Source organism: Macaca fascicularis, chromosome 1, assembly GCF_037993035.2.
Source record: "Macaca fascicularis isolate 582-1 chromosome 1, T2T-MFA8v1.1".
Classification (NCBI taxonomy): Eukaryota; Metazoa; Chordata; class Mammalia; order Primates; family Cercopithecidae; genus Macaca; species Macaca fascicularis.
Genome location: NC_088375.1, coordinates 36,004,503 through 36,032,212, shown reverse-complemented (window position 1 = coordinate 36,032,212; position 27,710 = coordinate 36,004,503). Strand labels below are relative to the sequence as shown.

Here is a 27,710-nt window from a genome sequence, read left to right as displayed (position 1 = left end):
AGCTCATGCAAACCAAGTGTTTGTTCCTGGGCCGCTTAGGAAGCCTGCTCCTCCCTCACTCTTGGTTCCTTTGACCCTTGCCTAGATTTCCTGGCACAGCCACCAGTGAAACTCACATCCCGGGAGCCAGGGCTGCCCTCCCCCGCCCTCACCATTGGCCCTCTGTGTCTCATCCAAGCCATCGCCTTCATTCGTGTATTTAAGGTCTCTATGTACCAGGCAGAACACTGCGTAGGAGCTGCGATCCAAAGAGAATAATCATAGCAAATGCTACTGTAGTAGTCAGGGTTCCCTAGAGGGACAGGACTAATAGGATAGATGTATACATAAAGGGGAGTTTATTAAGGAGTATTGACTCACACGGTCACAAGGTGAGGTCCCACAATAGGTCGTCTGCAAGCTGAGGAAAAAGGAGGCCAGTCCAAATCCTAAAGCTGAAGAACTTGGAGTCCAGTGTTCGAGGGCAGGAGGCACCCAGCACGGGAGAACGACGCGGGTTGAGGCTAAGCCAGTCTAGTTTTCCACGTTCTTCTGCCTGCTTTTATTCTGGCCGTGCTGGCAGCTGATTAGATTGTGCCTACCCAGATTGAGGGTGGCTCTGCCTTTCCCAGTTCCACTGACTCAAATGTCAGTCTCCTCTGGCAGCACCCTCACAGACACAGCCAGGATCAATACTTTGTATCCTTCAATACAGTCAAGTTGACACTAATGATAACCATAACGCTTGTCATTTACTGAAAGGTTTTGTTGGGCTTGTGAGGGGCGAGTGCTTTGTGACTTTGGCACAGTCCCTGCTCTCAAGGAGCTCACAGTCAGGAAGGAAAGAAACGCAGGTGGAATTTCAGCCTGGAGTTCCTGTGCTGCCCTCAGGGAGTGCTGGGCCTGAGCTGGCGTGAGGCTGCAGGGCCCTTCCTGGAGAGACTTGAGGGAGACGCCTGGGGGAGTGGCTCAATGGAAAGGTCGCTGGCAGGGCGGCATCTTCCACGTCAGGATTGTCAGGTTCTCTTCTGTCCCCAGAGAGTGGTCCTGGGAGGCCCTGGCCCAAGCAGGACCTGCTTCTGGGAGGAAGTCATTCAAGGCCACTGCTGCACAAGGGAAACTGTGGCAGGACATTTTTGTGGCTGCATGAACAATTTCTCCCCTCTTTCCCTTTTGCCCATTCAGAGGGGCCGTTTGCCCTTCCATCAGGGAAGGGTGAGAAGGGGTGGAGTGCAGGAAAAAAGAGCCTTCCAGACTGTGTTTCCGAAAGCTTTGCCCTTAGGGCAACAGAGAGGGTCTTGCCCTGTCTCCCGGGCTGGAGGGCAGTGGTACAATCACAACTCACTGCAGCCTCAACCTCCCAGGCTCAAGCGATCCTCCTACCTCAGCCTCCTGACTAGCTGAGACTACAGACGTGTGCCACCATGCCCAGCTAATTTTTAATTTTTGTACAGATGGAGTCTCACTATGTTGCCCAGGCTGGTCTCAAATTCCTGGGCACAAGCGATCCTTCTGCCTTGGTTTCTCAAAGTGCTGGGACTATAGGTGCCTGCCACTGTGCCGGCCCAGTCCTGTGCTTAATTTTGGAGCCAGAGCCTCGATGGGGCGTGGGGGTCTCTGACCGTGCAGAAGCAGAATTGTTGGGGCCATCACCTCCCAACCTCATGCTTTTCAGTGTCCTAAGCTTGAATTGCTGTCTCACCACTGCCTGCGGGGTAGTCCTGAGCAGGCTGTTTCACTTCTCCGAGCCACAGTCTCTCCCCTGGGAACCAGGGAAAATGGCAGCCTCTCCCTCATGTGGTTGCTGTGAGGAGGGGTAGGAGGTGAGTCTAGCAAAGCGTGGTCCACAATTTCCAGCTCCTTCTCCCTCCTCACCTCCTTCTTCCCCTTCCTTCCTTTCTGCCCCTTGCTTCTCTGACCCTGAGGACGCAGGGGTCAAGCCTCACCCTGCCCTCTGCTTCCCTACTCCCTTTCTCCCCCAGCAGCCAGCCCCAAGGATGCGTTCCTTCCGTCCCCGATCTGCTTATTAATTACCAGATCCATGTTGCCTTCCATCTAAGTTGCAGGAGGACCTCTGAAGATGCTCTGAAAAATCAACTGGCAAAAGGCAGATTAATTGGAGGAAAATCATACAAATTTATTTAACATGTGTCCCCAGGAGCCTTCAGAAGGCAGACCCAAAGATAGAGGGAGAAATTGTTCATTTTTGTGCTTAGGTTCATCAAAGTGTGGGCAGCTGTGTAGAAACATGATTGGACAAAGGGTCTGATCTAATGTGAATAGACTGAGTGGGGAAACCCGGCCAGGCCTGTCTGTCTAGTTTCTTCTCGGTCTCTCTGAGCATGAAGTCCTTCCTTCTGGGCGTGGAGCAGGGTCCTCTCTGGAATGGGGGTTTCATGACCTACAGTCAAACGATGATCCCTTCAGATCATTTCTTTACAGCCAGTTTCTGCACAGCAAGGCAAGGGTAAGTTAGAGTAATGTTTTTAGGTTTTATGGCTGACTTGGGGAAAAGGGGTTCTAGTTCCTATGACTGGCTTTGGGGAGAGTGGGGCTGAGAGACAGGAAAGCAGGAGAAGGTCAGAGAAAAACTTTTGCTTCTGAGGCCTTCATTTTCGGACACCGTTTTCTGAGTCCCCACACAGGCCTCTCTTCCGCATCCTCCAGGCTGCAGCTCCAGCACCTCACACCCTGCTGGCAGCAACAGACACTGGATAAGTATTTGTTTAGTAAAATCCAGCAGTTTGGGTTGCAAAGAGGAACAGAGTAAAGAGCAAGGAATAAAAGGCCAGAAGGTCAGACGCAGCCTCTGCCACAGTCCCCGCCAGCTCCGGGGCTTGTCCCGTGCCCAGCCAACACCCAGTCATCGCCCAGCCAGTGCCCAGCCATGCTGCCCCAGGCGCTGCTGCTCTCCTTCTGTGCAGCAGGTGAGGCCCCCGGCCTGGAGGAGGGTGCCTGGCTCCATGCTCCCCAGGGCTGGAGGCTGAGGGAAGGCGGCACTCCCCTGAAGTTCCCAGATTTCCAGGTTGGAGGGGAGGCAAGGTAGAAAGAAATGAATACTTTTCAACCCTCAGAACAGGGGTGGGAAGGGAGCTTCGCCCTCATCACCCCTGACCAGACAGTACTCAGTCAGCACCCAGAAGGCAGCAGTCAGAAACAATGCGGCTCCAGCAGCTTCCATTCTAGCGGGGCTAAGACATTCCTCAAGGAGACGGCCTCGCAGGCCACTTCAGAAGCGTGTGTGATGCAGGGAAGAACATCACCAGGGTGTGGACAGGGACGGGCATTGTGGGGGTCTGTGGACCAGGGGGCGGCAAGGGTTCTCGGAGGAAGGGAGCCATGGGTGAGTCTGAGGGAGAGAAGGAGCCGCCAAGACAGCCAGGAAAAGCCCTGGCTGGGAGGGTGGCGGCTGCTGATGCGGGTGGGAGGGGAGGGCGAAGGGCCCCATGGCTGCGGCCCAGGTGGCAGTGGGCGGTCAGGTCTTAGGCCCTCTGGCTGCAGAGCGGGGGTGTGTGGGGACTGCCGAGGGCAGAGGGGCCTCGGGCCAGGTGTCGGCGGCACGCAGAGAAGGGCGAAGTTCAAGGCAATGGAACTGACTAGAGGCCACAGAGAGACAGAGGTTGCCACCAGGGCTCCCGGGTGGGGCTGGAGAGGCCGGTGGGAGGGGCACCCTGCATGGCGCTGGGGGGCGGGGGTGGACACCGCCCTCAAATCAATTATGTGGGCCACAGCCAGTCATTAAACAAAAAAATAAGCAGAATGCTTTTCTCAGCGACAGGAAGCATCCTCCGCTGTGGTGGGTGTGAGGAGCTGGTTCTCCTTGGCAAGTGCCTCCTCAGCTCTGGCCCCTGGCTTTGCTGCCACGGCCTGTGCCCAGCTCCTCATTCTCATTCTCCTCTCCTGGGGCATCTAGCTTGAAGGGTTCCTTGTGTCCCGGACCTCCAAGGTCCTAGCACCAAGCCTTTCATTCCTCTCTGCCTCCCTCCACAGGCAGACCCAGGGCAGAGCAGAGCAGCCTGGACCAACCACATTTACTGGGACCATGGAGTCAAGGAAGGAAGGAACACAGATCTTGGGGCTTAGGGTGGCTTCCTGGGAGACGTTTGATTTGCTCATTAGTTCCTCCCTCCCCTTCCTTCCTTCTTTCCTTCCTTCCTTCCTTCCTCCCTCCCTCCCTCCCCACCTCCCTTCCTTCCTTCCTTTCTTTCTTCCTTCCTTCCTGTCTTCCTCTCTCCCTTCTGTCTTCCTTCCTTTCTTCCTCTCTCCCTTCTCCCTTCCTTCCTTCCTGTCTTCCTCTCTCCCTTCTCCCTTCCTTCCTTCCTGTCTTCCTCTCTCCCTTCTCCCTTCCTTCCTTCCTTCCTTCCTGTCTTCCTCTCTCCCTTCTCCCTTCCTTCCTTCCTTCCTGTCTTCCTCTCTCCCTTCTGTCTTCCTTCCTTCCTTTCTTCCTCTTTCCCTTTCTTCCTTCCTTCTTTGCTTCCTTCCTTCCTTCCTGTCTTCCTCTCTCCCTTCTGTCTTCTTTCTTCCTTTCTTCCTCTCTCCCTTCTCCCTTCCTTCTTTCTTTCCTTCCTTCCTTCCTTCGTCTTCGTCTCTCCCTCCTCCCTCCCTCCCTTCCTCCCTCCCTTCTTTCCTTCCTTCCTTCCTTCCTTCCTTCCTTCCTTCCTTCCTTCCTTCCTTCCTTCCTTCCTTCCTTCCTTCCCTCTTTTTCAATACATTGAGCCCTTGTGGTCAGCATTGTGCTTGGCCCTAGGAATATAATGATGAATACGGCTCGTTCTTTGCTCCTAAATTGCCTATACCAGGTGGTACAGATAGACAAACAAAAAGGTCTCTTCCCTGAAAGCTTTTAAAAAATTCTGATGCTAGTCCCAGCGGCAGATCTTTGCTCTAGGGTGGGTCTGGAAATTGGTGTATTTGAAAAGCTCCCTAGGTGATTCCAGGGTGCAGCTCTGGTTATGGGTCCCCGATGGAGGGGCAGTGCCCTGCCATGGATATGGGCCTGGAGCTGGGAGCCTGCCCAGGGTTCTTGAGTCTGGGCTGTATTCCTTCCCACTGGGTGGCCTTGGCTATGCCTCTTTAACTCTCTGTGACTTGGTTCCTTCATTTGTAAAACAGGCAGAGTGATGCCTTAGGCAGCTGGAAGAATCCCGTGAGCTGATGGCATATGGCGGGTACTCAGCAAGCTTTGTCTGTCGTTATCAAGCACTGACAAAGGTGCACTGCAGCATATAGGAAAGGCATCTCACCTTTTCTGTAGAAAGGATGGGGCAGAAGGGTGAGGAGTTAGCTGGGCAAAGGGACTGGGGAGATGAGGGAATGGGAGAATAGGAATTGTGGGTTGAGGGAGCTGGAGGAGGTGGCTGGCTCTTCAAGAACAAGAGAACAGCTCATGCCAAGGCTGGGAGGTAGAGCTGGATATGACTGATGGGCCAGCGACAAAGCACAGAGTGGGCAGGAAGAGGCTGGGAAGTCCCACCAGGGTGTGGCTGAAAGCTCTTTGAGGGCTAGGGGCTGGGCTGGGGACAGCCGTGCTGTGACAGCCTCTCCTGCTCCAGCCCTGCAGCTGGTGAGCAGTAAGAGGGACTTGGTTCTGGTGAAGGAGGCACTGAGCTGGTACGACGCCCAGCAGCACTGCCGGCTGCACTACACAGACCTTGCTGACCTGCGGCCAAGTGACCTGTTGAATCTCTACTCCCTCATGACCAGCACCCAGGCTTGGATTGGCCTCTTCTTCGACGCAAGTACTTCTGGCCTGAGATGGTCCAGCGGCTCCACCTACACAGCCCTGGAGTGGGTTCAGACGCTGCCCGAATTCGGGGTGGGCATCTGTGCCACGCTGTACACTCGGCTGAAATTCCCCTCCATAGGGGCCAACTCCTGCACAGCCCAGAATCCCTTCTTCTGCTACTATGGTGTGTTCACATTCATATTTCAGGCTTGGTCTTCCCCCTAGGGGCCTCGCTCTGTTGCCCAGGCTGGAGAGCAGTGGCGGGATCATAGCTCACTGTAACCTCCAACCCCCGGACTCAAGTGATTCTCCTGCCCCAGGCTCCTGAGCAGCTGGGACTACAGGTGCCTGCCACCACACCTGGCTAATTAAAAAACAAACAAACAAACAAACAAACAAACTTAATAGAGACAGGGTCTCACTATGTTGTCCAGGCTGGTCTCAAATTCTTGCCTTCAAGTGATCCTCCTGCCTCAAGTCTCCCAAAGTGCTGGGATTATAGGCATGAGCCATTGGGCCTGGCCCAGGGTTGCTTTTCAATAGCAAGTGATGGGGCAGGGAGAGAGAGAGAGAGAAGCACCCTTTCAGAGGATAACTGGTCATGACTTTACTGTTTTTGCAACATCACTTTCTCTCTGTGGCCTCTGTTTCTATTTCCTCTGCATACCTACTCTGAACACCCCATTAGAAAAAATGGGTGTAAGTCAGGATAGAATAAAAATAAAATCTGGAAAATTCCTTTCTTGCCAGTTAAGGATTTGGAGGAAGGAGAAAAAGAAAGGGAGCCAAGAGGGAAAGACAGGCTGGGGTTCGGGGGATGCATGTGTACCTATGCAGAAGCAAGAGCAGAATTCAGTGTCTCCTTCTCAGAAAGCACAGGTGGATGGTTAGGGTCTCAGAGCTGGGCAGGAGGGGAGCAGCCGTCCTCTGGGAGATCCCCTGCTTCCCGCTAAGTGGGGAGTGGGAGCCAACTCCTCGGGCATCGTTGCGGGAAATCCACCATCGGTACGCCATGCGCAAGGCTCCAGCTGTTGGAGAACAGCAGCCGCCTCCTTGTGTTCCACCGGGCCCCTCTCTGTCCCGGCTACCAGTGCCTCTGACTCCTGTCTTGTTGCTGTTGGGCAGATCATACGTGGGCTGGTTGTGGCATGCACAGCACTTGCCCGGTAAGAGTGTCACTTCCTGCTTTTCCCTCTGTCGGCCACGGCTCAATCCAACTCTGTGCCATCCTCACCTCTCAAATAGGGTTATGGAGGACCAACCTCACATATGCCCAACACAGCCACATGGCGCCTGCCCCGGGACCTTGAGAAGTAGCAAGTGGTGGCTGCCTAGATTTAAATGCTGGGTTCCCAAGGGAGCAAAGAGATTCCCACGGGTGGTAAGTGTGCCTCGGACCAGGAGGCCTGCAAAGGGAGGGGTGTGCCTATGGAGTTGTCCCCTGCTCCCCACACTGTCCCCACACTCCACCAAGATGGGTCCTGACCCCTCACCTCTCTCCAGTTCTGCACCTCTGCTGCTAGCACATGGGGTCAAGTCAGCGCTGTCTCTCCTCTGGGTCTGCCCTTGCCCCCTAAAGTCTGTTCTCTACACAGAGTGAGCTTTTAAAAAGGTTAATCAGATCACTTCCCTGTAAACAAAAGAATCAGTAGGCCCTGACAGCACTTAGAATCCTGTCCTTCTTTAGCCATCGGGCCTCGCCTCCCCTCTTTGGCCTCATCTCCTACTCCTGCCCCAGCCACATGACTTCCTTCGGCTCCTTCTCACTGCAGAAGCTTTGCTGTGCTCTGCTTGGGCAGCTCCTCCCACCTCTCTGCAAGATTTGCTCCCTCTCATATTCTCTTCAAGAGCAAGGACTCTGCTTGTCTTATTTCTGTCATTTTTCCCAGGGCGTAGAATAGCGTCTGCGACCCAGTAGGTGCCTAGTATGTATTGAATGGATTGAATCAATGTAGAAAGGGATGGACGAGCCTGTCTGCCCCCGAGCTAGGTTTTCCCAGCGGTAACTGGGCAGCTCCTGCCTGCAGAGGATCCTGGGCCTCCCCGTAACTCATGGTCTGTTTCTGTTTTACAGACCCTGACGTCGGGCACCTCATCTCCACGAAGCCCTCTGTCGGCCTGACCACCTCTCCAAAGCCAGGTACACACCTGCTCCCCATTCCCTTTTCTGGGAATTTGGCTTGTTTTGCCTTGGACCTCTCCATCAGGACCAACCAGCAGGATCCCCACCCCCAGGGCCCCTCTGTTCCCCTGACTCCTGCCTGGCTGTCCAGGAGGGATTTCCAGGCTTTGCTGTCCCCTGACTGAACCCCACGGAGACAGTCATTGTCTTTATTTTTATTTTTTATTTTTTTAAGACATGGATGGTCTTACTCTGTCTCCCAGCCTGGTGTGCAGTGGCACACTCACAGCTCACTCAACATTCCTGGAGGGTGATCCTCCTGCCTCAGCCTCCTGAATAGCTGGGACTACAGGCACATGCCACCATGCCCAGCTAAGTTTTTGTATTTTTAGTAGAGATGGGGTTTTGTCATATTGCTCAGGCTGGTCTCGAACTCCTGGGCTCTAGCGATCCACCTGCCTTGGCCTCCCAAAATGCTGAGATTACAGGTATGAACCACACAGCTGGCCATTGTCTTTATTATTCTGATGGGCCCAGAGGGGAGGGTGACTGGCTCAAAGTCTCCAATCAGAGACTGAAATCAGAGAGTGGATGAGCCCTTGGTTGCAGCCCAGCTGTCACTCTGGGGTTGGGGACTGGGTGGTTTCTCTTCACAGCCCAAGTACTTGCTCATCCATCTGGGGGTGGGGGCGGCTTCTCTGAAATAGTCCCCTCCGGTATTACTGCCTTGGTATCTTTTAAAAAGTTTCGTCCTATCTGATACGGATAAGTTCTATGACAGAGGCGATATACTCACTCACTCTGCTCTGAGGAGTGGCTTTTCTGCATGGTATGGAGTACAGAGTTGTAGAGTGAAGATGGCGTGGGCTTCCCATGTTCGAATCTCTAGTATGGCCCGAGTTCGGGCAGGTTGTCGCCTCCCTCAGCCTCCTTCTCATCTGTGAACTGAGGTTAATGACACCAACTTCTCAGGATAGTAGTGGGGTTTTCAAAGATGACACAGGCCACATGCATAGCTCAGGGCTGGCACATACAAGGGGTTTAATCAAGAGTAACTTTAAAACATCAGTTGAGATAGGGAAAGTGTTAGGGAAATTGGAGGCAAATCTTGATGGGCTTAGGTGAAAGGCCCATGTCCAAGTTTGGGAGGCTCCATTTGAATCTGAGGATGTGACTCCCGTCTCGGCAAACAGGAGTGTTTCCTCTTCTGGGCCCCCAGAATCAATGCCTCAGGCCGAGTCCCAGTCACTCATATCGTTTCCAATCTTCCATTGTCTGGAATCTCAGATGTGTGGGCTCATGTGCTGCAAGATGGGACAGGCCCGGCGAGGAGCTGGGTAGGCTGGGCTTGTCCTACCTCAGGACCTGGCCCAGTCCAGCCTCGGGCAGGGACTGGCAGAGGTGGCTGTGGGAGGCCGGCATCTCAGTCTGTCCGGCTCCCCTGGAAGGCAAGGCCACTGAACCTGCTCCGCCTCCTGTCTACCGGGCCCGTGCCTCCAGGCTGGCCTCTTCTCCCTGGCTCTCCAGGCACGGTGAGCCTAGGAAGATCACACTCTTCCTCTAGTCTGCTCAGTCCTGAATTCGCCTGAGAGCCAGTGGGGGCAGGCACAACCCCTAGAAATCATACTCGAGGGTGACCCCAAACCAAGATTATTCTGTCTTCCTCATAATCTCCCCCGAAATGGTCACTACCATCTTGCCAAGTGCTTACTATTAATATATCACTGTGCTAAACCATTTGTATATGTGATTTCATGTAATCCTGACCTTAGGTACTATTATTACCCCATTGTATAGATGAAGAAATTAAGACTTAAACTGAACTTGTGAGGCCATATAACTACACGAACTCTTAAGCCCTGCTTTCCCTAATGTCTTCCTCACCTGCCGCTATATCTCATCCATTCTTCCTACTTGGTATTTAGTCTACCTATAAAATTGTTGTTGTTTTGATCAAACCTAACACTCAAGGACGAGGGACAAGGGCCCATGTCAGACCAGAATTCTATCCCTAAGGATGATGAGGGCTGGGCTGTCAGAGACCCAGACCCTCAGGCCTGTGAGCTCCACATTCTCTGACCCCAGCTGTGGTCCAGATTGGTGGTCAGACCTTCACGCGATTTGACCAAGTGATGACATGGTCCTCGGCCCTGCTGTACTGCCGCAGCCACCACACGGACCTGGCCGACCTGCAGATGGTGACAGACAAGACAGGCAAGGAGGCTTTGAGATCCATCATGAGTGAGACTGAAGCCTGGATTGGCCTCTACCTCAATGCGAACTCTGGATCTCTGAGCTGGTCCAGTGACCTGGGGGCCAGCATCCCCTCCTGGCTGCAGGTGCCGATGATGGTGAGAGGACTGTGCGCAGCTCTCGGCATCTATATGACCTACTCCCCAAGAGTGTACTCAGTGAACTGCTCTTCCCCGCTGCCCTTCATCTGCTTCTATGGTGAGTGAGAGTCTGCTCTTGCTGGCCCTCGGCCCACTGAGGGTAAAACGAGGTGGGAAATGGGTTTATTTGGCAGCAGGTGATATTGAGGATAGTTCCAAGGAAGCACTTCTAGACTCTGAGGGAAACTGAGTTCTGGAGCAGGCTCCTGAGAACCTTGCATTATAAACTTGTGAGGAAGTTGTATTATTTTAATTCTGGGGATCTTTAAATAATGGAACAGACTTCATCCAGGCTGAGGGCACTGGCAATTAGCAAGAACAATTCATTATTGGACAATGAAGTTAAAAGTCTGAGCTTTGGAATCAGACAGTTTACCACTTGCTAGAAATAAGGTGGGCAGCATCTTGGAGCTTCCTTCTCCTTATCTGGGAAACCTATTGAACAAAATGAATTGATGGCACCCACCTTATAGGATGGCTTTGAGGGCTGAGTGAGAAAGTGAATGTAAGGCGTAGAGTAGAAACCCTGGCACAGAGTGGGCCCCTGGTGGATGGGAGCCACTGTCATTGTTCTGTCCCTGTGAATGCATGGGAGCCCAAGCCTGCCTGGCACCCGCATCCTGTGTGATGGGCGTCCTTCTGCCTTGCTCTTTCCTTCTCTCCTTTCCCCTTCCCCCACCTCTCTTTTTTTGTAAGTTTTATTGAGCTATAGTTCCCATCTTAAAATTTACTTTTAATTTTTAAATTAATTAATTAATTAATTAATTTTTGAGACAGAGTCTCACTCTGTCTCCCTGGTTGGAGTGCAGTGGCATGATCTCAGCTCACTGCAACCTCCACCTCCTGGGTTCAGGCAATTATCATGCCTCAGCGTCCTGAGTAGCTGGGATTACAGGTGCCGGCCACCACGCCTGGCTAATTTTTATATTTTTAGTAGAGATGGGGTTTCACCGTGTTGGCCAGGCTGGTCTTGAACTCCTGACCTCAGGTGATCCACCCGCCTTGGACTCCCAAGGTGTTGGGATTGCAGGCTCACGTGAGCCACTGCATCTGGCCAAAATTTACCTTTTTAAAGGGTACAATGCAGTGGCTTTTAATACATTCATCACTAATCTAATTGTAGGACATTTTCATCACCCCCCACCCCAAAGAAACCCCTTACCTGGTAGCAGTCACCCCCTCCCCTCCCCGGCAATCACAGACCTACTTTCTGTTTCTGTGGATTTGCTTGTTCTTGGCTGTTTCTTTTTGTGTTTTGGATTTGATGAGACACATGATCCTTATCCATAAAGACACTCTTCCTCTCTGAGGGGCTGCTTGCTGTGAGGATTGGAGATGTGTCTCCTGCAGGGATTGGCACATGGCAGGTGTGCAACAACTGTGCCCTCCTGAGTTTGGCTACCATGATGGGTAACCAAATGCGGGGCCATCAGAGCCTGGGGTGGCTGCTCACCTGCTGGGTGTTGCAGACTCTGCCCTCACACTCACTCTGTTTTCTTGCAGACCCCTCCACTGGACACCGGGCATCAGCAGAGTTGCCTCCACTCTTCCGCACTTCCCCAACTTCCCCAACAGAAGTGACAGAGGAAACAACTTCCAGGCCAGGCAGAGGTGTTTTGAGCCTGTCCTTGGCTGGATCTGGGTCTTCAGGGTCTGGGGAAGTGGCAAGGGTGGCTTGCAGGCTGCATAGGCCCCTCCTAGAAGGGCCAGTGAATGCCTAGAAAAGGGGTGAGCTAAGGGGGCAGCAGTCAAGGGCCACTTATACAGACGGGAGTTTCCCTCTGCTTCCCACCCTGCTGGTCCAGCCAGGGATGGGGGAAGGAGGACTGGGCCACATCAAACTCCCTTTTCTTGGAATTGGGCCACTGAATTTGCAGCTCCAGGGCCAAGAGACCCAGGAGAGGCTGTACAGTCTCTCAGGTGAGAGGATGAGATCCTGGCTTGGGAGACCGAGGGGAAGACACCCGAGCAGTACTCCTGAGGAGGAATCCTCAGAGAGGTCCTGAGGCTCAGCATCAGAGGGAGGCACTGCAAAGTCCCTCCGAATTGCAGGCTCCTCTGCAGGGAGAGGATGAGGGATGAGCTGTTGTCATTATGTGTGGGGAGGTGGCTGGGAAGGACAGTGACCGCATTCCTATAGCACTTTAAAATTCCTGAAACATCTTCACAGCTATTACCTCATTTTACTTCCCAAGAGTTCTGAGGCTAACTAGAATAATTGAGGGCAAAATCACCGTTTTCCTGGCCTTCTTACAGATTCCTGTGTCACACAAAGGGATTATTGCCTTTTTTGAGCACACAGAGAAGTGAGGGCACTTGATCAAGGTCGAGCAGAGCCTCGTTCATTCACTCGTTAAAAAGTGTGGATGGAATCTTGTGCTAGCTCAGGCACAGCCACCAGGCAAGATTTTGGGGAGGGAAGGCTTGTTCTGAAGCTTCTCACCGCCAGCTGGGAAGAGGCTGGTGCTTGGTATAGTCACAGGTGTGGTGGGGACACTGAGAAGGGGAGCATCCCGCCCCTATAATTGTCCAGAGGATTTCCCGGAGGAGGTGACTTTATAACCATCGGAAGGATGAGGAGGATTTAACTTGCAGTGTTGTGGGGTGCGGGGCTGGGTGAGGACTGCAGGTGGAAGGAGCTGCAGGTGGGGTGGGGACAGTCAGCACTGGAGAGTGTGGGAGCCCAGATCCTGCCGGCCGGGCCCTCTGTGAGTCGCCAGGGACCTCACCCTGAAAGCGATAGAGCCCAGGCCGGCCGTGGTCAGATTTGGGTCAGAAGCTGGGTGACAGCCTGTCTTCTTCTCATCTAAGTCTATCCTGGCACCTGCCTGGCTGCCCCAGGCTCACCGGCCACCTGGGCCGCGCTATGGGGTTCAGGAAGCCCTCCCTGCTCGCCCCTGTCTGCACTGGGTTGGGCAAGGCCAGGCACGGAAGAGGCACAGGCCCGGGGAGACACCGCGCGACGCCACTCGTCACTCGTCGGCGCCCTCGGCTTTGGGAGGGGTCCTGGGCGCAGCGGACCCCACAGAAGTCTTCTCTCCGGCCCTAGGGACCAGCACCGGCCTCGTGGGCGCCTCGCGGGGCCCGGCTTCAGCCGCGCGGCTCACGCAGAGGGGCAGCCTGGAGCCCCGCGAGCCCGGCCCCCGCACCCCCTACCCGCGCACTTCCGCCTCCGCGGGCTCCGCGGCCCTCCAGCCCCAGGGGGCGGTGACATCCGGCCCTCCAGACAATCTCGCGGCCCCGGGGAGCACCTTGGTTCCCGGGGAAAGACCCAGGAAGCCGGCGGTCACTGTCCAGAATGGGTCTTCGCACCCCGCACCCTCGGCGACCCAGCCCCCCAGCCCTGCTGCGGCCTCTTGGGGGAGCCTCTCTGTCCCCCAGGAAGTAGCTGCGACTCTTCTGGCCTCTGCTTCGAGCCCCACGCTCGACTCCACCCGCGATGCCCCAGCTACTCCCAGGATAGCAGCACCCCCTGGGTCTGCCACATCCAGCCGGACCAAAGAAAGCATTTCGGACTCATTTGGCTCAGGCAGCCCAGCTGTGCCCCAAAGGACAACTGCACCCCCTGACTCTGCAGCCCTGAGTCAAAACACCCGCCCGGAGGCAGCTGGGAGCTCGCCAGAGACCCAAACAGGTGCCTGTACGCGTTGCTGTAAATTAGGACCTCCATCCCAGGCAGGCCCAAGCACCTCGGCGAGTTCCTCTTTTGGGGCAACCAGGCCTGCTTCCATGCATAGGGTGCAGGCCAGGGAGTTGAGGATGAGAGGTGGAGTGTGGTGTGGGGGCGTTGTGTGCTGGGACACAGTCTCCCACTCCGGCTGCATTCCGGCGCATTCTACAGGGGTCCTGTCTGGCCAGAGCCAGCTCACTGTCTCGTCCTCCCTGGGTAATTTAGGATGGAGATGGAGGTGAAGTGGGGTGATCTGGGGGAGAAATAATCCATTTTGGTTCTAAAAGCGAGTCTGACAGTCAAGAGTGGGAATATATTGGCTCCAGTACCTACTGTGTGGTCTTACGCAATTTTCCTAACTTCTCTGAACCTTATTTTTCTCATCTCTCAGTGCCTGGCATCTGGCAGACACTCAATAAATGGTAGTTATTACCATTTTAATCTCAGTTCTCTAGTGAAATGTTTAGTGAATCATTCCTTCTCCCACCTCTCTCCTTACCTTAATATATGGGGCTGGCCTCATTCTCATTTTATTAATTATAAATGATTACAATTATGAATTATTGAGATTGCAGAATCTCACAGGGCAGGGGCTGTTCTGTATTTCTTTGTATCTCTCTGGGGACTAGGATAGTGCACATTGGTAGATAATTTAATTTGACAATAATTTCCTGAGTACTTGTTTTGAAGAAGGCATTGAACTGTGGATACCAAGATGAGCAGGGCTGTTTCCTGTTTTTAGAAGCACATGGTCTCCTAGGAACTAATGGAGACCGTCAGGACAGTTTGGAAAGTGCTGCACCAGAAGTGTGAACCAAGAGCTGTGGCAGGAAAACAATTCATTTCATTCTGCCTGGAAGGTGGTAATAGGATAGAAGGTGTAACAATGGAGGATTTCATCTGGCAGAAAAGTATAGAAAGTTCTTCCTGGCAGAAGGAACAGCATGTGTAAAGACAGATGTCAAACTGTATGGTTTGCTAGGGAATGACAAGCAGTTTGATGTGACTGGTGTAGGCCACATATTGGGGAAGGGAGTGGTAGGGGATGAGGAGAAAGGGGTACACTGGGGGCAAAATCTGAAGGAGTTGATCCCCCAGCCAATGGAGCCATCAGAGGTTTACAGCAGGTGAGCAAAATGCTCAGATCTGCATTTCCAGAAGCAAGGTGCTTAGGATGATGTAGGACAATGCTTATATTAGGGTGCTAAGGGAAAAAAGCATTATCAACATTATGTACATAATACAGTCACAACAAGGCTGAAAGGAAATGTCAATGCTTAGGAATCAAGTCTGGAAGAAGATGTGTGACAATGTTAACAGTGACTATATTCAGGGGATGAAAATACGGATGTTCCCTCCTCTTCTGTGTTTCTGAATTTTACACATTTATCACTTTATTAAAGAAATTAATGATGCTTTGGGTGGGGAAAGAGGCCTTTGAAGGCACAGCCAGTCAGAAAAGGAGAAACAGGAAACGTGTATGTGGGGAAATAATATTGCACAGTCTGGGTAGGTGGAACCGAGGCCTGCTGTGGAGCACTGGAGTGGGAAGGGACATGACAGGGAATTGATTTTACATTGTTCACGAGTGACGTTAACTGAAGTACCAATACAAATACATTTTTAAAAATGCTCAGCTTTGTTCACTGAATCACACAAATGCAAAATTTATAAAGATGGTTACTTTTTATTGCTTTTTGTTTTGTTTTTGTTTTTAGAGACAAGGTCTCACTCTGTTGCCCAGGCTGGAGAGCAGTGGCATGATCATAGCTCACTGCAGCCTTGAACTCCTGGGTTCAAGCGATCCTCCTACCTCAGCCTCCCAAGTAGCTAGAACTATATGCATACACCACCATGCCTGGCAATTTTTTTTTTAAAGACAGGATCTCGTTATGTTGCACAGCTGGCCTTGAACTCCTGGCCTCAAGTGATCATCCTGCCTCACCCTCCCAGTGTTGAGATTACAGGTGTGAGATTACAGGTATCCAAAAGATGCAGTTTTAAAATTTATTTTTGTACTTACCAGTGTAGCAAAGATTTGAAAGGTGATAATGCTGAGAATGTGGGAAAAACAGTGATCTTGGCACAGTAGGTATGCCGACTGGGGCTATTACTCTGGTATCAGAATTTGTGTCAGTTTTAACATGTGCATAATCTTTCATACAGAAATTCTACCTTTGGAAATTGATTAAGGAAATAATAATATGAGGTACACACATACATATGCACCCTCCACACACACAGCTGCTTGTTGCCGCATTGTTTATTACAGTGCAAAGGTGGAAACAATGTCATGTCCACTGAAAGCAGATTGGTTACATAAGTTATGGTACATTCAGTGAAATACTACTAAGCAGCCTTTAAAGCAAACAAGAGAGATCTTTACACATTCAAATTAACAAATTCGTGAGTGTGAAGGACCTTCTACAGCAAAGTGTTAATCATGGGTGTCCCTGGGTTGGGGAGGGGATAAATTTGCTTAAATGTTTTACAATAATATATTCCAAATAAAAGGATTATTTCCATACTTGAAAGAATAAAAAGACATCTGCAAGGCACTGACAGGACTTTGGTGACTGAACATGAGAGCAGGTGAGACGGAGCAAGGGAGCCACTGAGGACACCAGGGTCTCTGGCTGGAGCGCCTCCGGGCATGGCCAGCCATACAGGAAGAGAGGGGGTGCTGGGGGAGAGCCTACACTTGGTTTGGGATAGAGATGGCGATGTTCAGGGTCCCTGGGTGCCATGGTGGGGGCTTTGTGTAGCTGGCAGACAAAATAAGGACATTAGGCCCTTTGGAGCATAGGCTACTGAACAAAAAAAAATTTGATGAGGAAAAACCTCCTAACATTGCCCAAGCCCCACAGATCCTGCTGCCAGGGGTGCTTTCTGAAAGATGATAGTGTAGCAGCTCAAGTGCTGGGTTACAAGAGCCTGTGGGGGTGAGTCAGGGATTGGCAGGAATTGAGCTTCCCACATCGCTGGCTTCTGCAGCAACTGTGTGCCTAGTAGTGGCTGTCCTTTCCTGCCTTTTAGCTCAGGGGCAATCACCAGCATCAGGCCACCTTACTCCTGGCTGTATTTGCAATAAATCTTCTATTTTCCTTTCCTGTAGCTGTGACCAGTGTAGGGAGTGGCACTGATAGAAGAGATACAGCCGCTGCCACAGAGGCCCAACATCTGAGTTCAGAATCTAAAAAAACATCAGCACAAAAATCAGGTAACTGCTTCTGTCTACCAAGTTCCTACTCTTACCAGAGGAGCAGTTAAATCTCGACAGTCACTCCTTGGCACAGGGCCCTTGAGACCTTTTCATGAAAGACAACACGAAATGTTGGGAATAGGGATAGGAATAAAGAGGTGGATTCTAGTTTATGCTCCGTGACTATTATGAAAATTTAGGGGACAAGTCTCTGAATTTCTATTTCTCTTCTGCGAAGGGGATGTGGAAAAAACGACCTTGCCTATACCATAGGGTTGTTGTGAGCACCCAATGAGATAATTATAAACTTCATAAACAATAAAATATAATGCACATACAGTCTTATTTTGAGATTGTAGTTCCTGTAATGATTATGGATGGCTCATGGGCAAAGGCTGAATTTATTTAAAGAGTCAGAGAACTTCTTTAGAATTTTCTGTGGTGGGGAGCTCAAGGAGAGGTGAGTATTTCCAGGATGGTGTGGAGTATCCACTTACTGGATTAAAATAAGGAGAAAAATACAGAGGAAACAAAAAAGAAAATAATTGCCTGACGGGTAGCCAGGCTGTGGAAGAGCCTGCATTACCCAAAGCCATGGGACTCTTTCTTCAGCCACTAATTGGTTGGTCCTAATTGTCGCTAAGCATTCTTCTGCTCAGCAGTTTCTTTCTTCTTTTTGAAATCCCAAATCGGCATGTAGCATCTATGGTGTCCACTGGGTACTCCTGACTGCTAAGAGCTTGAAATGGCAATAGGATAATATTCCCCCGAACAGGCAGCACCTTCTTTTCCAGGGCACCCTTTTGGAATCCTGAAAGCAGACTTTACCATCTCAACTCTGATGGACCCAGAAGAGATGAAAGACCAATTTCTGAGACAGGTGAGACTTCTGCCCACTCTTCTAATTCTGATCAGTCAGATGATTTGACATTGCAAGACAATCTTAAAAAGCCAATATATTAAGGTGGAAAACCTGTGGAATATGACCTCATCTTGCTCCACTGCCATCACTTTGGCTCATGGTCACAAGTTGGTTATGTGGCACGATCTTTTTGGATCTTTTCTTACCCTCTCCAATGTCTTTCCTAAGCTTTTTTTTTTTTTTTTTTTTTTTTTGGTCAAGACAGCACAGAAGGATCTGAGTTTGGGTCTTAGTTTTGCCCTTATCCATTGTGTAGCTTTGGCCAACTTAGTCTTTCTGAGCCTCAGTTTCCTCATGAAACAGGAATGATAATGTCTAACTCATATGGTTGGTGTTATGATTAAATGATATATTCCATATAAAGTGCTTAGCCAATAATCTGACACATAGTTGGTGCTCAATAAACCTTAGCTATTTTGAGTCAGGGTCTTGTTTTGTCCACCTTGGCTGCAGTGCAATGGTGCGATTATAGCTCACTGAAACCTCAAACTCCTGGGCTCAAGCAGTCCTCCTGCCTTAGTCTCTCAAAGGGCTGGGATTATAAGCGTGAGCCACTATGCCTGGCCGGCTATTATTATTATCAACATTATCACTGTAGTGTTCTGAATATATACTTATTCCAGACTTTTTTGGTTCTTAGAAACTATTGTGCCATGGGAGACTGTGAAGAGGAAGAATTGTTCCTAAATACTAAGAGAAAAGCTTCAAGCTGGTTTTTAAACATGGTCTAAGGACACATTTCTCAATTATATCAGATAATAACCACAGGATATCAGTGCTAGAGAGTACCCTATAGACTATTTAGCCACAATCTTAATTTTACAGAAAAGGAAACATTGGCATTTATCTGTTAGTTCATTGCAATTTATTCATAGGCCAAACAAATATCACCCTGGCAATTCATTCTAGAATTTCACAAAATCAAGTTTCTAGAAAGACCAGCAATATGTGTGTGTGAGTATATAATGTATATGTGTTTATTATAAATTTTACTGATATAAAGAATGTATAGCACACAATTTACAAATTATAATAAAATATACAATACTCTTTATTGTAATTTCATAGAACCAACTGAATCTTACAAAATACTCATGATTTTGGAAAATTCACATGAGCACATGACTGCATGCTTGCCAGGAGTGGAGGGGGGACTGGAGAGCTTTCAGTACATTTTGCTACTGAAAGGACAAGTACGAATGGTGTAATTTAGCATCTGATAACTTTCAAGTAATAAGACTTCAGTGCTGAATATTAGGTCAGAAAAGTTAAGAACCTTTTTTTTTTTTTTTTGGTAGGGGTTGGTAAGGTAGGCAAAGGAACTTTGAGTTCTCTATGTTGTTTACTTTTTTTTTTTTGAGACGGAGTCTCCCTCTGTCGCCCAGGCTGGAGTGCAGTGGTACGATCTTGGCTCACTACAAGCTCCGTCTCCCGGGTTCACGCCATCCTCCTGCCTCAGCCTCCCGAGCAGCTGGGACTACAGGTGCCCGCCACCACACCCGGCTAATTTTTTGTATTTTTAGTAAAGACGGGGTTTCACCCTGTTAGCCAGGATCTCCTGACCTCATGATCCGCCTGCCTTGGCCTCCTAAAGTGCTGGGATTATAGGCATGAGCCACCGCGCGCGGCCTGTTGTTTACTCTTTAAAAGTCAAATGTAGCATATTTGATTCTGGCCTGGGTCCTTCAGCACTCCTCAAGGGTATACTCATTGAAGCTTCTGACACCAAACTAGAAGCCATCTACCTTCTGCTTTAAATTGAAGCCAGTGGGGAAACTGAGGTCAAAATAGGGAATTCCGTCTTCTGGTCAGCTTTGTCAGAATGTATCTATTCCGTAAATGGGATGACCATGTTAATGGAGAGAATTTCTACATCACAGACTTAAAGGACGGCTTGGTGGGGACAAGGCGTATGTGGGGGAAGGCTGAGTATATATTGTCAGTTTTAGTAGAATTTTAAATTCCAAATAGAAGGTAAGGAAACACCTGTAACCAGCTTACCCTAGTTTCAGGATTGGGGACAGAAAACATTTTCAGACACCTACACACAGTGCTCACAGCTTGATTTGGACTAGTGGTTCTTACCCCCTGGCTCTTCGGAATCCTCTGGCAAGGTTAAAAAGAAAAAAGAAAGAAAGAAAGAAAAAAAAAAGCCGAGCCTGGTCCAATCCTTAGAGAGATTCTATTTAATTGTTCAATGGTGGAGCTCAGGAGGTACTCCTGTTTTTTTTTTTTTGTTTTTTATTTTTTATTTTTTAACTCCCCAGTGATTCTGATGAATAATCAGGATTGAAAACCACTAATGTAGTCATCTGTTTTAGTGTTCTGTCATTAAATATATATATATATTTTTTGCTAACAAAATTGAGTTATATATTTTCCTACTGGTAAAATGCTAATAAAAAAAGTCAGGCAGCTGGAGGGAGGCTAAAAACAATTACGGGGTATGGATATGCATAAAGCGTATATGGATGGATAGTTTATGGCTAAGAGGACCATGAGGTAAAAAGACCGCATCAACACTTTCTCTCTTTTTGATGTTTCAGATCCAGGAAGTCTTAAAGCTTACATTAGGTCACGAACAATTCAGACTGAAATGGGTCAGCTTCGAAGTGAACAAAAAATAGCACAGTTCTATGGATATGCGGTTTCCCTTTCATGAAATCTTCTCTGGATTTTGAGTAAATTTTAATTTTGTAATCCCTAGTAGAACAAGATTAGGAAGAACTCGAGATGTGCCAAAAAGCATAGAACTACAACTAACACAAAATAAGACTACACATGAAACCTGCATCCCTGGATTTTACAGAATGAAACAGGGATGCAGGAGAAGATGAGTGTATTTGGGAACAATAATCTTGGGAATGACAAATGAACTTCTATTAAGAATTTAAAATAAAAAACCTGAACCAAACACCAAAAATCCTGAAAACAAACTCCATTAATTTAACTAGAAAATTACAAGAGGATGGTAGCGGTCTAGGAAGCTAAGTGGGGCTACACTTCCTAATAAACCAAAGGAAACTTTACCTGTCACAAGTTATTAAAGAGATTTCAAATTCTGCAGAATTTGAAAGTAACAATTTTATCACAATACATGTTAATGCTAGTTATTTTTCCTAAATTGAAATCTTACTACATGGAAGTTGGAAAATTCTAAGACAGACTGTTCTTAATGTTAAAATATATTTTCAGAATAATATTCTGGCATACATTTCCTTTCTTGTTTCTCTCCAAGTGTCCTGGTCACCCAGGTGCACGCTAGAAGACAGCAATATGTCAAATATAGTAGCAACTTTAGTCTGAAATGTTTAAAGTTAAAGTTTATTTATATTCTTTGTAGGAATATCAATAAAAGACCTCAAATGTATCTATATCTGTACATGTACAAGAACCGTCAAAAATTATTCACAGAACAAAAATAAATCTTCTTTAGAACAAACCCAGGTAATGAAATGCAGATATGGATCTCACATACGGAACAATCTAAATGCTACTAGCACAAAAATATGGCTTTAAAAATAAAATAAAATCTTGGGTTTTGTTTTTCTAAGGTGTATTTCTCTTTCTTGAAATAAAAAATAAATTATTTAGAGCTATCATTGTAAAATAGTTGTGTGTTAACACACTCTTATTAAGGCCCTGGAGATGAAAAACAAAATCAAATTTAGAATGTAAATTCCTCGCCGGTGTAACTCAGGTTAATGTGTTGCTGTCTGCTTAAGTTAATATAACTAGGAAATGTCTAAGCACCAGTCAAAATTTAACCTAATTTACTATTTAACTTTTCTGAAGGTGGTCATTGAGTCAATTAGTATTTAACCTTTTGTTGAACTGGGAAATTGAAATGTTTCCCTTGAAAATTTGGAAATCACATAAAATGATATTTACACATAAATATCTGTACCCCCACAAAGATGATGGAGGTCCGTAAAACACAACTTCTGTGGAAATCTCTCTACAACAACAAATAAATCTGGTTTTAAGTCTCAAACTAAAAAAAAACCAAAAACTTTCTAGGGTCAAATGAGGGTATTTAAGTGGAAGATAGAACTGAGTAGGAAATGAAAATGCATGCTGAAATGCAGGCAAAGACTACCGCTTTCCTTTCCTCGGGAGCTCACTGCATTTCCCAAGTCTTGCTGTGTTGGTTACTCAAGCACTTGAGGCTTAACTGATCAGGAACTGAAACTACTTATTTCTGGACCCTACTCTCAGATCAGTGATATTCAACTTTATTTCTATGATTCCCCATGGTATCAATGATATCTAGGGTTCTTGAGACAATGCCAAACCAAGTCAATTTCAAGTCACTTTAACTTATATATACATATAACACATATACTACATTTTTAAGGATGATAGAATGACTGTCATAAAATCTAAAAAACGAGAGCACAAAATCTGAAAATCTCAAAGTTTGGGAATCATTGCTCAATAAAATGGATTAACATTCAGAAAAAGGAAGCGCCAGGAATTCTGTTTTGTGTGGGTGTGTGCATGTGTTGTCTACAGAGACTGCCTTTCTATGTATCTATGTATTTTAAGAGTGGGCAAGGGATATAAATCTTCCTGTTTCCTGGAAACTCTGGGCTACTGAGAAGGCTCTGCTTATGCATTCATTCCCTTATGGGTCATGTCTCTTCCTCAGGTTCTTTCACTCCTCCTAAGATGTTTATTCTATCTCATGCAAATTTCATCACTTTTGTCCTTCCTAAACCCAAGAGTGTACATAATTGGGTCATGACAATGAGAATGCTTCTAGAACTAGTAACAATCATTCAAACATGAAAAGAGACTCTAAATAGAAATTCAACACTCCAACACTTCTTGCTTTTAAGAAACTAAATCCTTCAACTGACGTATTGAAAAAACAAAGTATCTCAAATTATCGGCCCCCAGGTAAGGGGTAGGAAGGCAACTATTTACTGCTCTATTTACTGCTGGGGTAAGCAGGAGATTTCACTATTAGACTTGAAAAAGGGAAGGGGAATGGAGAAGGGAGCCCTTTTGGCTTTCCACAGTTGATAGGAGAAGGTGGCCTCCAAAGGTGTAGCTGAAAATGCAGTGAAGCTGTGGCATGTGGCTGTTGGGTTTGGCCCTGTGACAAGTCTAGCCTGGTGTCAAGCATGTGTGGGGCTCAAGGTCACAATGGAGTAGACTGATGGGACTGAGGTAATGCTGAAGAGGGTTCCTTTCCCACGCTCAGTCCCATAACCAGCCTTCTCAGGAACTCCAAGCTAGAGATGACTAAAACTAACCCTTGATGGAAGGGGAAACAAATATGAATGCAAACTCACTTGATGGCAGTAATTTTGCTCTGGGACTACTCTGTTCTCAATCTGGTGTACCTCTGAGAACACAGTGAAAGCCAGGGTCTACAGAACCACAGACGCATAAACAAAGGCCCTGGGTAGACTAAGATCTGAAAAGCTGTACTTCCAAAGTCAAGCTCATTCTTAAGGGCATATAGTTAATGCTCATAGCAGTCTTAGGTAATCTTTCTTTTTCTTTCATAGTCTTAACACCATCACAGAGAAACACAGAAGCAGACCAGTCAGAGAAAGCTAATTCTGACCAACTTGATACCATATGAAAAAAAGCAAAAAGCTATAGCAGCATGATTACCTCACTTTACCACATTTTTCTTACCGTTAGACTGCCATAAATCCAAACAGTACCTTGGTGATAGTGCTTGGAACACGGTAAGTGCTCAAGTGCTTGTTATAGTTACCTAGTTATAATCTCTCCTCTGACATGGCTTTTATTGCAGAGACTCAGGGAATATGAGGACCTGATGGAAATGTGACTCTTTTTGCTGCTTCAGCTCAGATTGCTTATTGCTTCAGTAATATAAAAGGGGAACATGAAGCTCTTTTCTGACTCCTACCAACACTGTCCTCATTAATGGTCAAGTCTGTTGTCAGCTTGACATGCACTTTACAAGCACTTCACCTGAATTCCAAATTCCACTCAACCCTCATCTATCCTGCGACCCACAATGTGGTATTGTTTTGAGGGAAACAGGAAGTGCAAGACATTGCTATCTTAATCTATTTGCCCCTCTTCAGCCTTGTACCTCCTCCCAGCAAAACAAAGTTATTTGAACTGAGGGAAAGCCAATTAAGAAATAGCTCCATAAAAATTATCACCTGTTGGTGGCTTCTCTTCTTAAAAAATCCTTCAGAGTAAGTTCTACAGATTGCAGCATTCTCTAAAGAAATACTGAGAAAAATGTTTGGACAGGAGCAGGCTCACAGGATAACCTAACATTTAACATCTGTCAACAACTCTGAACTTTTAGTTTACCTGTAATGCTCTTACTATTATTATTTTTTGCTATTTCTTCTTCATTCAAGATAACCTGCTAGTAGAAGGCTGCATAATCTGTCCAAATGTTTTGGGCATTAAATCTTCCAGTGAAGACAGCCCTCTAAGGAGCTCCCATAATGCTAATAAGATACATTCTATCCATCAAAAGCACATTTGATTTTTTTTTTTGGGCTTCTCTCAATTCCCAATATAGGTAATTTTATCAGCCCTCTGTAATCCATAATCAGCACTTAAGAGCTTCCAAACCTCAATGGCAAGACATCACCCACATTACATACTTAAGGCCAATGAAACTGACAATTCTCTTACCAGGTTTTCTGTGGCACAACTGAAGGCTTTTACAAAGAATGAATTAAACATGGCTTGAGCTGAGAATAGCCAGAAACAATAACAGATCTATGCTTACATCCCTCCTCCTTCAACAAAGGACACTACACTTTGCAAGTTAGCTCTTTTTCCTAATAAAGTAAGTGATTTTGACCACAGTGTGCCCTCCGCTTGGAGAGAAGGTGTAAGAATTTGCAAAACAAATACCAAAGGTGAAGAAAATGTAAAAGTGCCAAAACAGCTGGATATAAAGTGTGCAGATCAGATAAACACAGTGAGAAACTCCCATTTTAGATCTCTGTCTGGCAGAAACAGGGATTGCTATGAAATAAACAGTTTTAAAAGGTTGTGGCTTATGTGGCCATGGTGAGGTTGCTGAAACATAAAGTCCAACACAAAGATCCACCTGAGAGAGGGCAGAGATCAAGAGGTTGGAATGCAAGCCTGGGACTCGGTGAAAAGGAGGGCTTGGTGTCTGTCGGCATCACTCAAAAGAGGGCACTATACATGTTCCCTTATAAATAATCTGTTATGGGGAAACACTCACTTGATGCATATGGCTCCCTCAGGTCCTTTTTTTTCCATCCCCTTTTTCTAGAAAAAAAAATTCTTTAAAGCTTGTAATTTAAAATCAACATCAACTTATTCGAGAAACATTGTTGCTTTCTCAATATAAAACAACTGCTTAGATCTTGCTTAAAGAGGTTCAGGACCCTTTTAACATTATATCTGAACAGCATAGAAGGCATGAACTTTTCCTATTTGTGCAGTTATATGTACATATGTATGAATATATATGTGTATATATATTTGTATATATAATGTCTGTTTAACATGTAACACGCCATACTTCTGGTAATCAAGGTTGCATTCAAGATGATATTTCACACCTTTGGAAAAAAGGAAATGAATTCATTTCCATGACTTTTTCTGTTCTATAATAATAAGGCTATAGATGACAAGTGTTGAAACTGGGTCATTATTGTCAGATCTACCAGCATGGGAATAACAATTGGAATGTGCCATCCTGACACTTTCAATTTTTTTCTTTTTCTTTTTTTAAACATGAGCAATCATCACTTTTAAGAGAGTGATGCTTCAAATTTGGATTTCCTTTCTTTATTGAGGGGATAAGGGGAAGAAGCACTTTAAAAGTTAAAGATGGAGATAAAATTACCCCCCATAGATTTGCTAGTACAATGGATAAAGTCTTTATCCCAAACAAAAATTATAACGTAACACACAGAAAAAAATTTTAATAGGAAATATTCAGAGATTCCAGCTATGGTATGGTTAGCCCTTTTCTGTATGGAAGAAAGGGTGTTGATTTGGATGGCTTATGGACAGCTATTTAAATAACCTCTCCAGGGGAGAGTAAACCCTGTTGGTGACGACGGCTCCCACCATGGGGAGGAAAGCGCAGTGAATGTGTGAAGATGAAGATGGTACGTGGAGAGACAAATATTTATAGCTTTGTAAACTCTAAAGAGGAAAAAGAACACCCTTTATTACCATTGGGGTTAAAAAAAAAGCCCCTATCTAAAAGAGAAGATTCCCATCTGCTGTAGACAGAGGAAATAAACATATTGACAGGAGTTCCATCGAAATTACTCCTAAAGTCCAGTTTTGATGCAACAGCTTTTGTCTGTGTCCTCTGAAACAGTGAATCCCCAAATCAGATTAGCTTCCAACCAGAACCAGTCTTGGTTGATCAGTGGAATAAATTATTGTTTTGTATGGATCTTGGTATTTGCATGTTTTCTGAAAGGACAAGGGGGCCAGAGTGGGGTTTTTAAACTAGTAGATGAATCCCTGAAAAATTCCTTCTCACAATGTCCTATTGCACTCCATGTGCTTCTATCAGATAGATGCTTGGTCTCTACCTACTGAACCTACAGGCTCGTGTCTCACTCACACAACAGTTCCTACTTTACTTCCTCTAACAACTGCAGTGCTTTCAACAAGAGGAAAACAATAATAAAAATAGCAATAATCAAAAAGGTAATCTACATTATTAACTTCCTTTTGGTATATTACAGTGATATTTTCTGTACATGGCCCAGAACTAAGTTCCCTATGTACATAGAGATGTGGGGGAAAAGCATTGACCTCGGAAGTCACTGCCTTATGCCCTGAAAGACAAGGTTCCTTTCTTCATTCAAGAGTTTCTCACCACATTGCCATTGTGAAGTAGCAACATTCTGTAAACCTGGAGGGGCTAGGTAAAGGTCTGGGGATAGGAGAGTGGATCAGTTTCCTTCTGTCTCCTTCCACAGTCTGTCTATTCACAAAGCCCATCAGCAGCTGCTGTTTTTGAATTCACCATTCTCCGTGATGGAAAGCTTGGTGGGGTTGGTGGGGGAGATGCCATTGCGGACCTGCATGCTGTACCGCTCCTTCACTTGGGTCAGCGCGCTCATCAGTCTGGTGTTGGCTGAATCCAGGGACACGATCCGTTTTTCCTACAACACACCAATCATGCCTTTATTCAGGCTATAGGCAGGAGGTAACACGCTTTCTTTACTGAGTGACTAGTCCAGTGCTTTCTCTCAAACAGCCGTATGCATGGTGCTTCCCAAATGGAACGTCTCTGCCTCTTTCTCCACACTGGTCAGGTTCAGCTTCCCCTGAGCCCAATGGGTCTGTTTATTTTTTGTCTCTCTCTCTCTCTTTTTCTTTCAGCATAGCAGGGCTTTTTATTAAAAATCTCTTGGGACATTAGACTTTCATGTAAAAGTGATACCATGTGTTACTTGAGACTATGCAACAGAGGTATCAAGCTGCCTTACTTACTATACTAAGTGCTTTAGGTCAAAATTGAAACATGGAAATTAGGTGGCAAAGAAAGAAGCACCAGAGGTTTCATTTCGTAGAGGAGAAGAGCATGTGATCTATGGGTTCTTAGCCCCCAAACAGGGTATATCAGTCACATTTGGAAAGAATTCACATTGTGCTCAAAATTAAAACAATACATGGTGGCAGTGTAGAGTCACCAACAAGGTGAGGATGCAACAGCAAGAGGGGAAAAAAGCAGCCA

General features: G+C 47.2%; 2 protein-coding genes and 1 pseudogene across 22 annotated transcripts in view; 2 read left to right on the top strand and 1 right to left on the bottom strand.

Annotated features, from left to right (window-relative positions):
* Positions 1-2,095: 2,095 nt before the first annotated feature.
* The window catches only part of RASAL2 (RAS protein activator like 2), a 389,304-nt gene continuing 363,689 nt past the window's right edge, over positions 2,096-27,710 (bottom strand). For 20 of the 21 annotated variants that reach the window (XM_005540081.5, XM_005540082.5, XM_074022720.1 and 17 more), the window contains one exon: positions 21,317-27,135. In XM_005540081.5, the coding sequence (XP_005540138.1) occupies positions 26,993-27,135 (143 nt within the window). In that variant the 3' untranslated portion in view covers positions 21,317-26,992. Of the gene's footprint in view, positions 2,674-21,316; positions 27,136-27,710 lie in introns of those variants that run through there. The other variant, XM_065530266.1, reaches the window with a different exon arrangement.
* On the top strand, positions 5,285-5,986 carry LOC141409082 (putative C-type lectin domain family 20 member A; annotated as a pseudogene).
* Positions 6,522-21,566, top strand: CLEC20A (C-type lectin domain containing 20A). Its single transcript, XM_074027053.1, has 8 exons — positions 6,522-6,870; positions 7,779-7,844; positions 9,912-10,277; positions 11,723-11,796; positions 13,010-13,853; positions 17,005-17,109; positions 17,886-17,971; positions 20,560-21,566. The coding sequence occupies exons 1-8, from the start codon at positions 6,522-6,524 to the stop codon at positions 20,638-20,640; spliced, it is 1,971 nt and encodes a 656-aa protein (XP_073883154.1). The 3' UTR covers positions 20,641-21,566.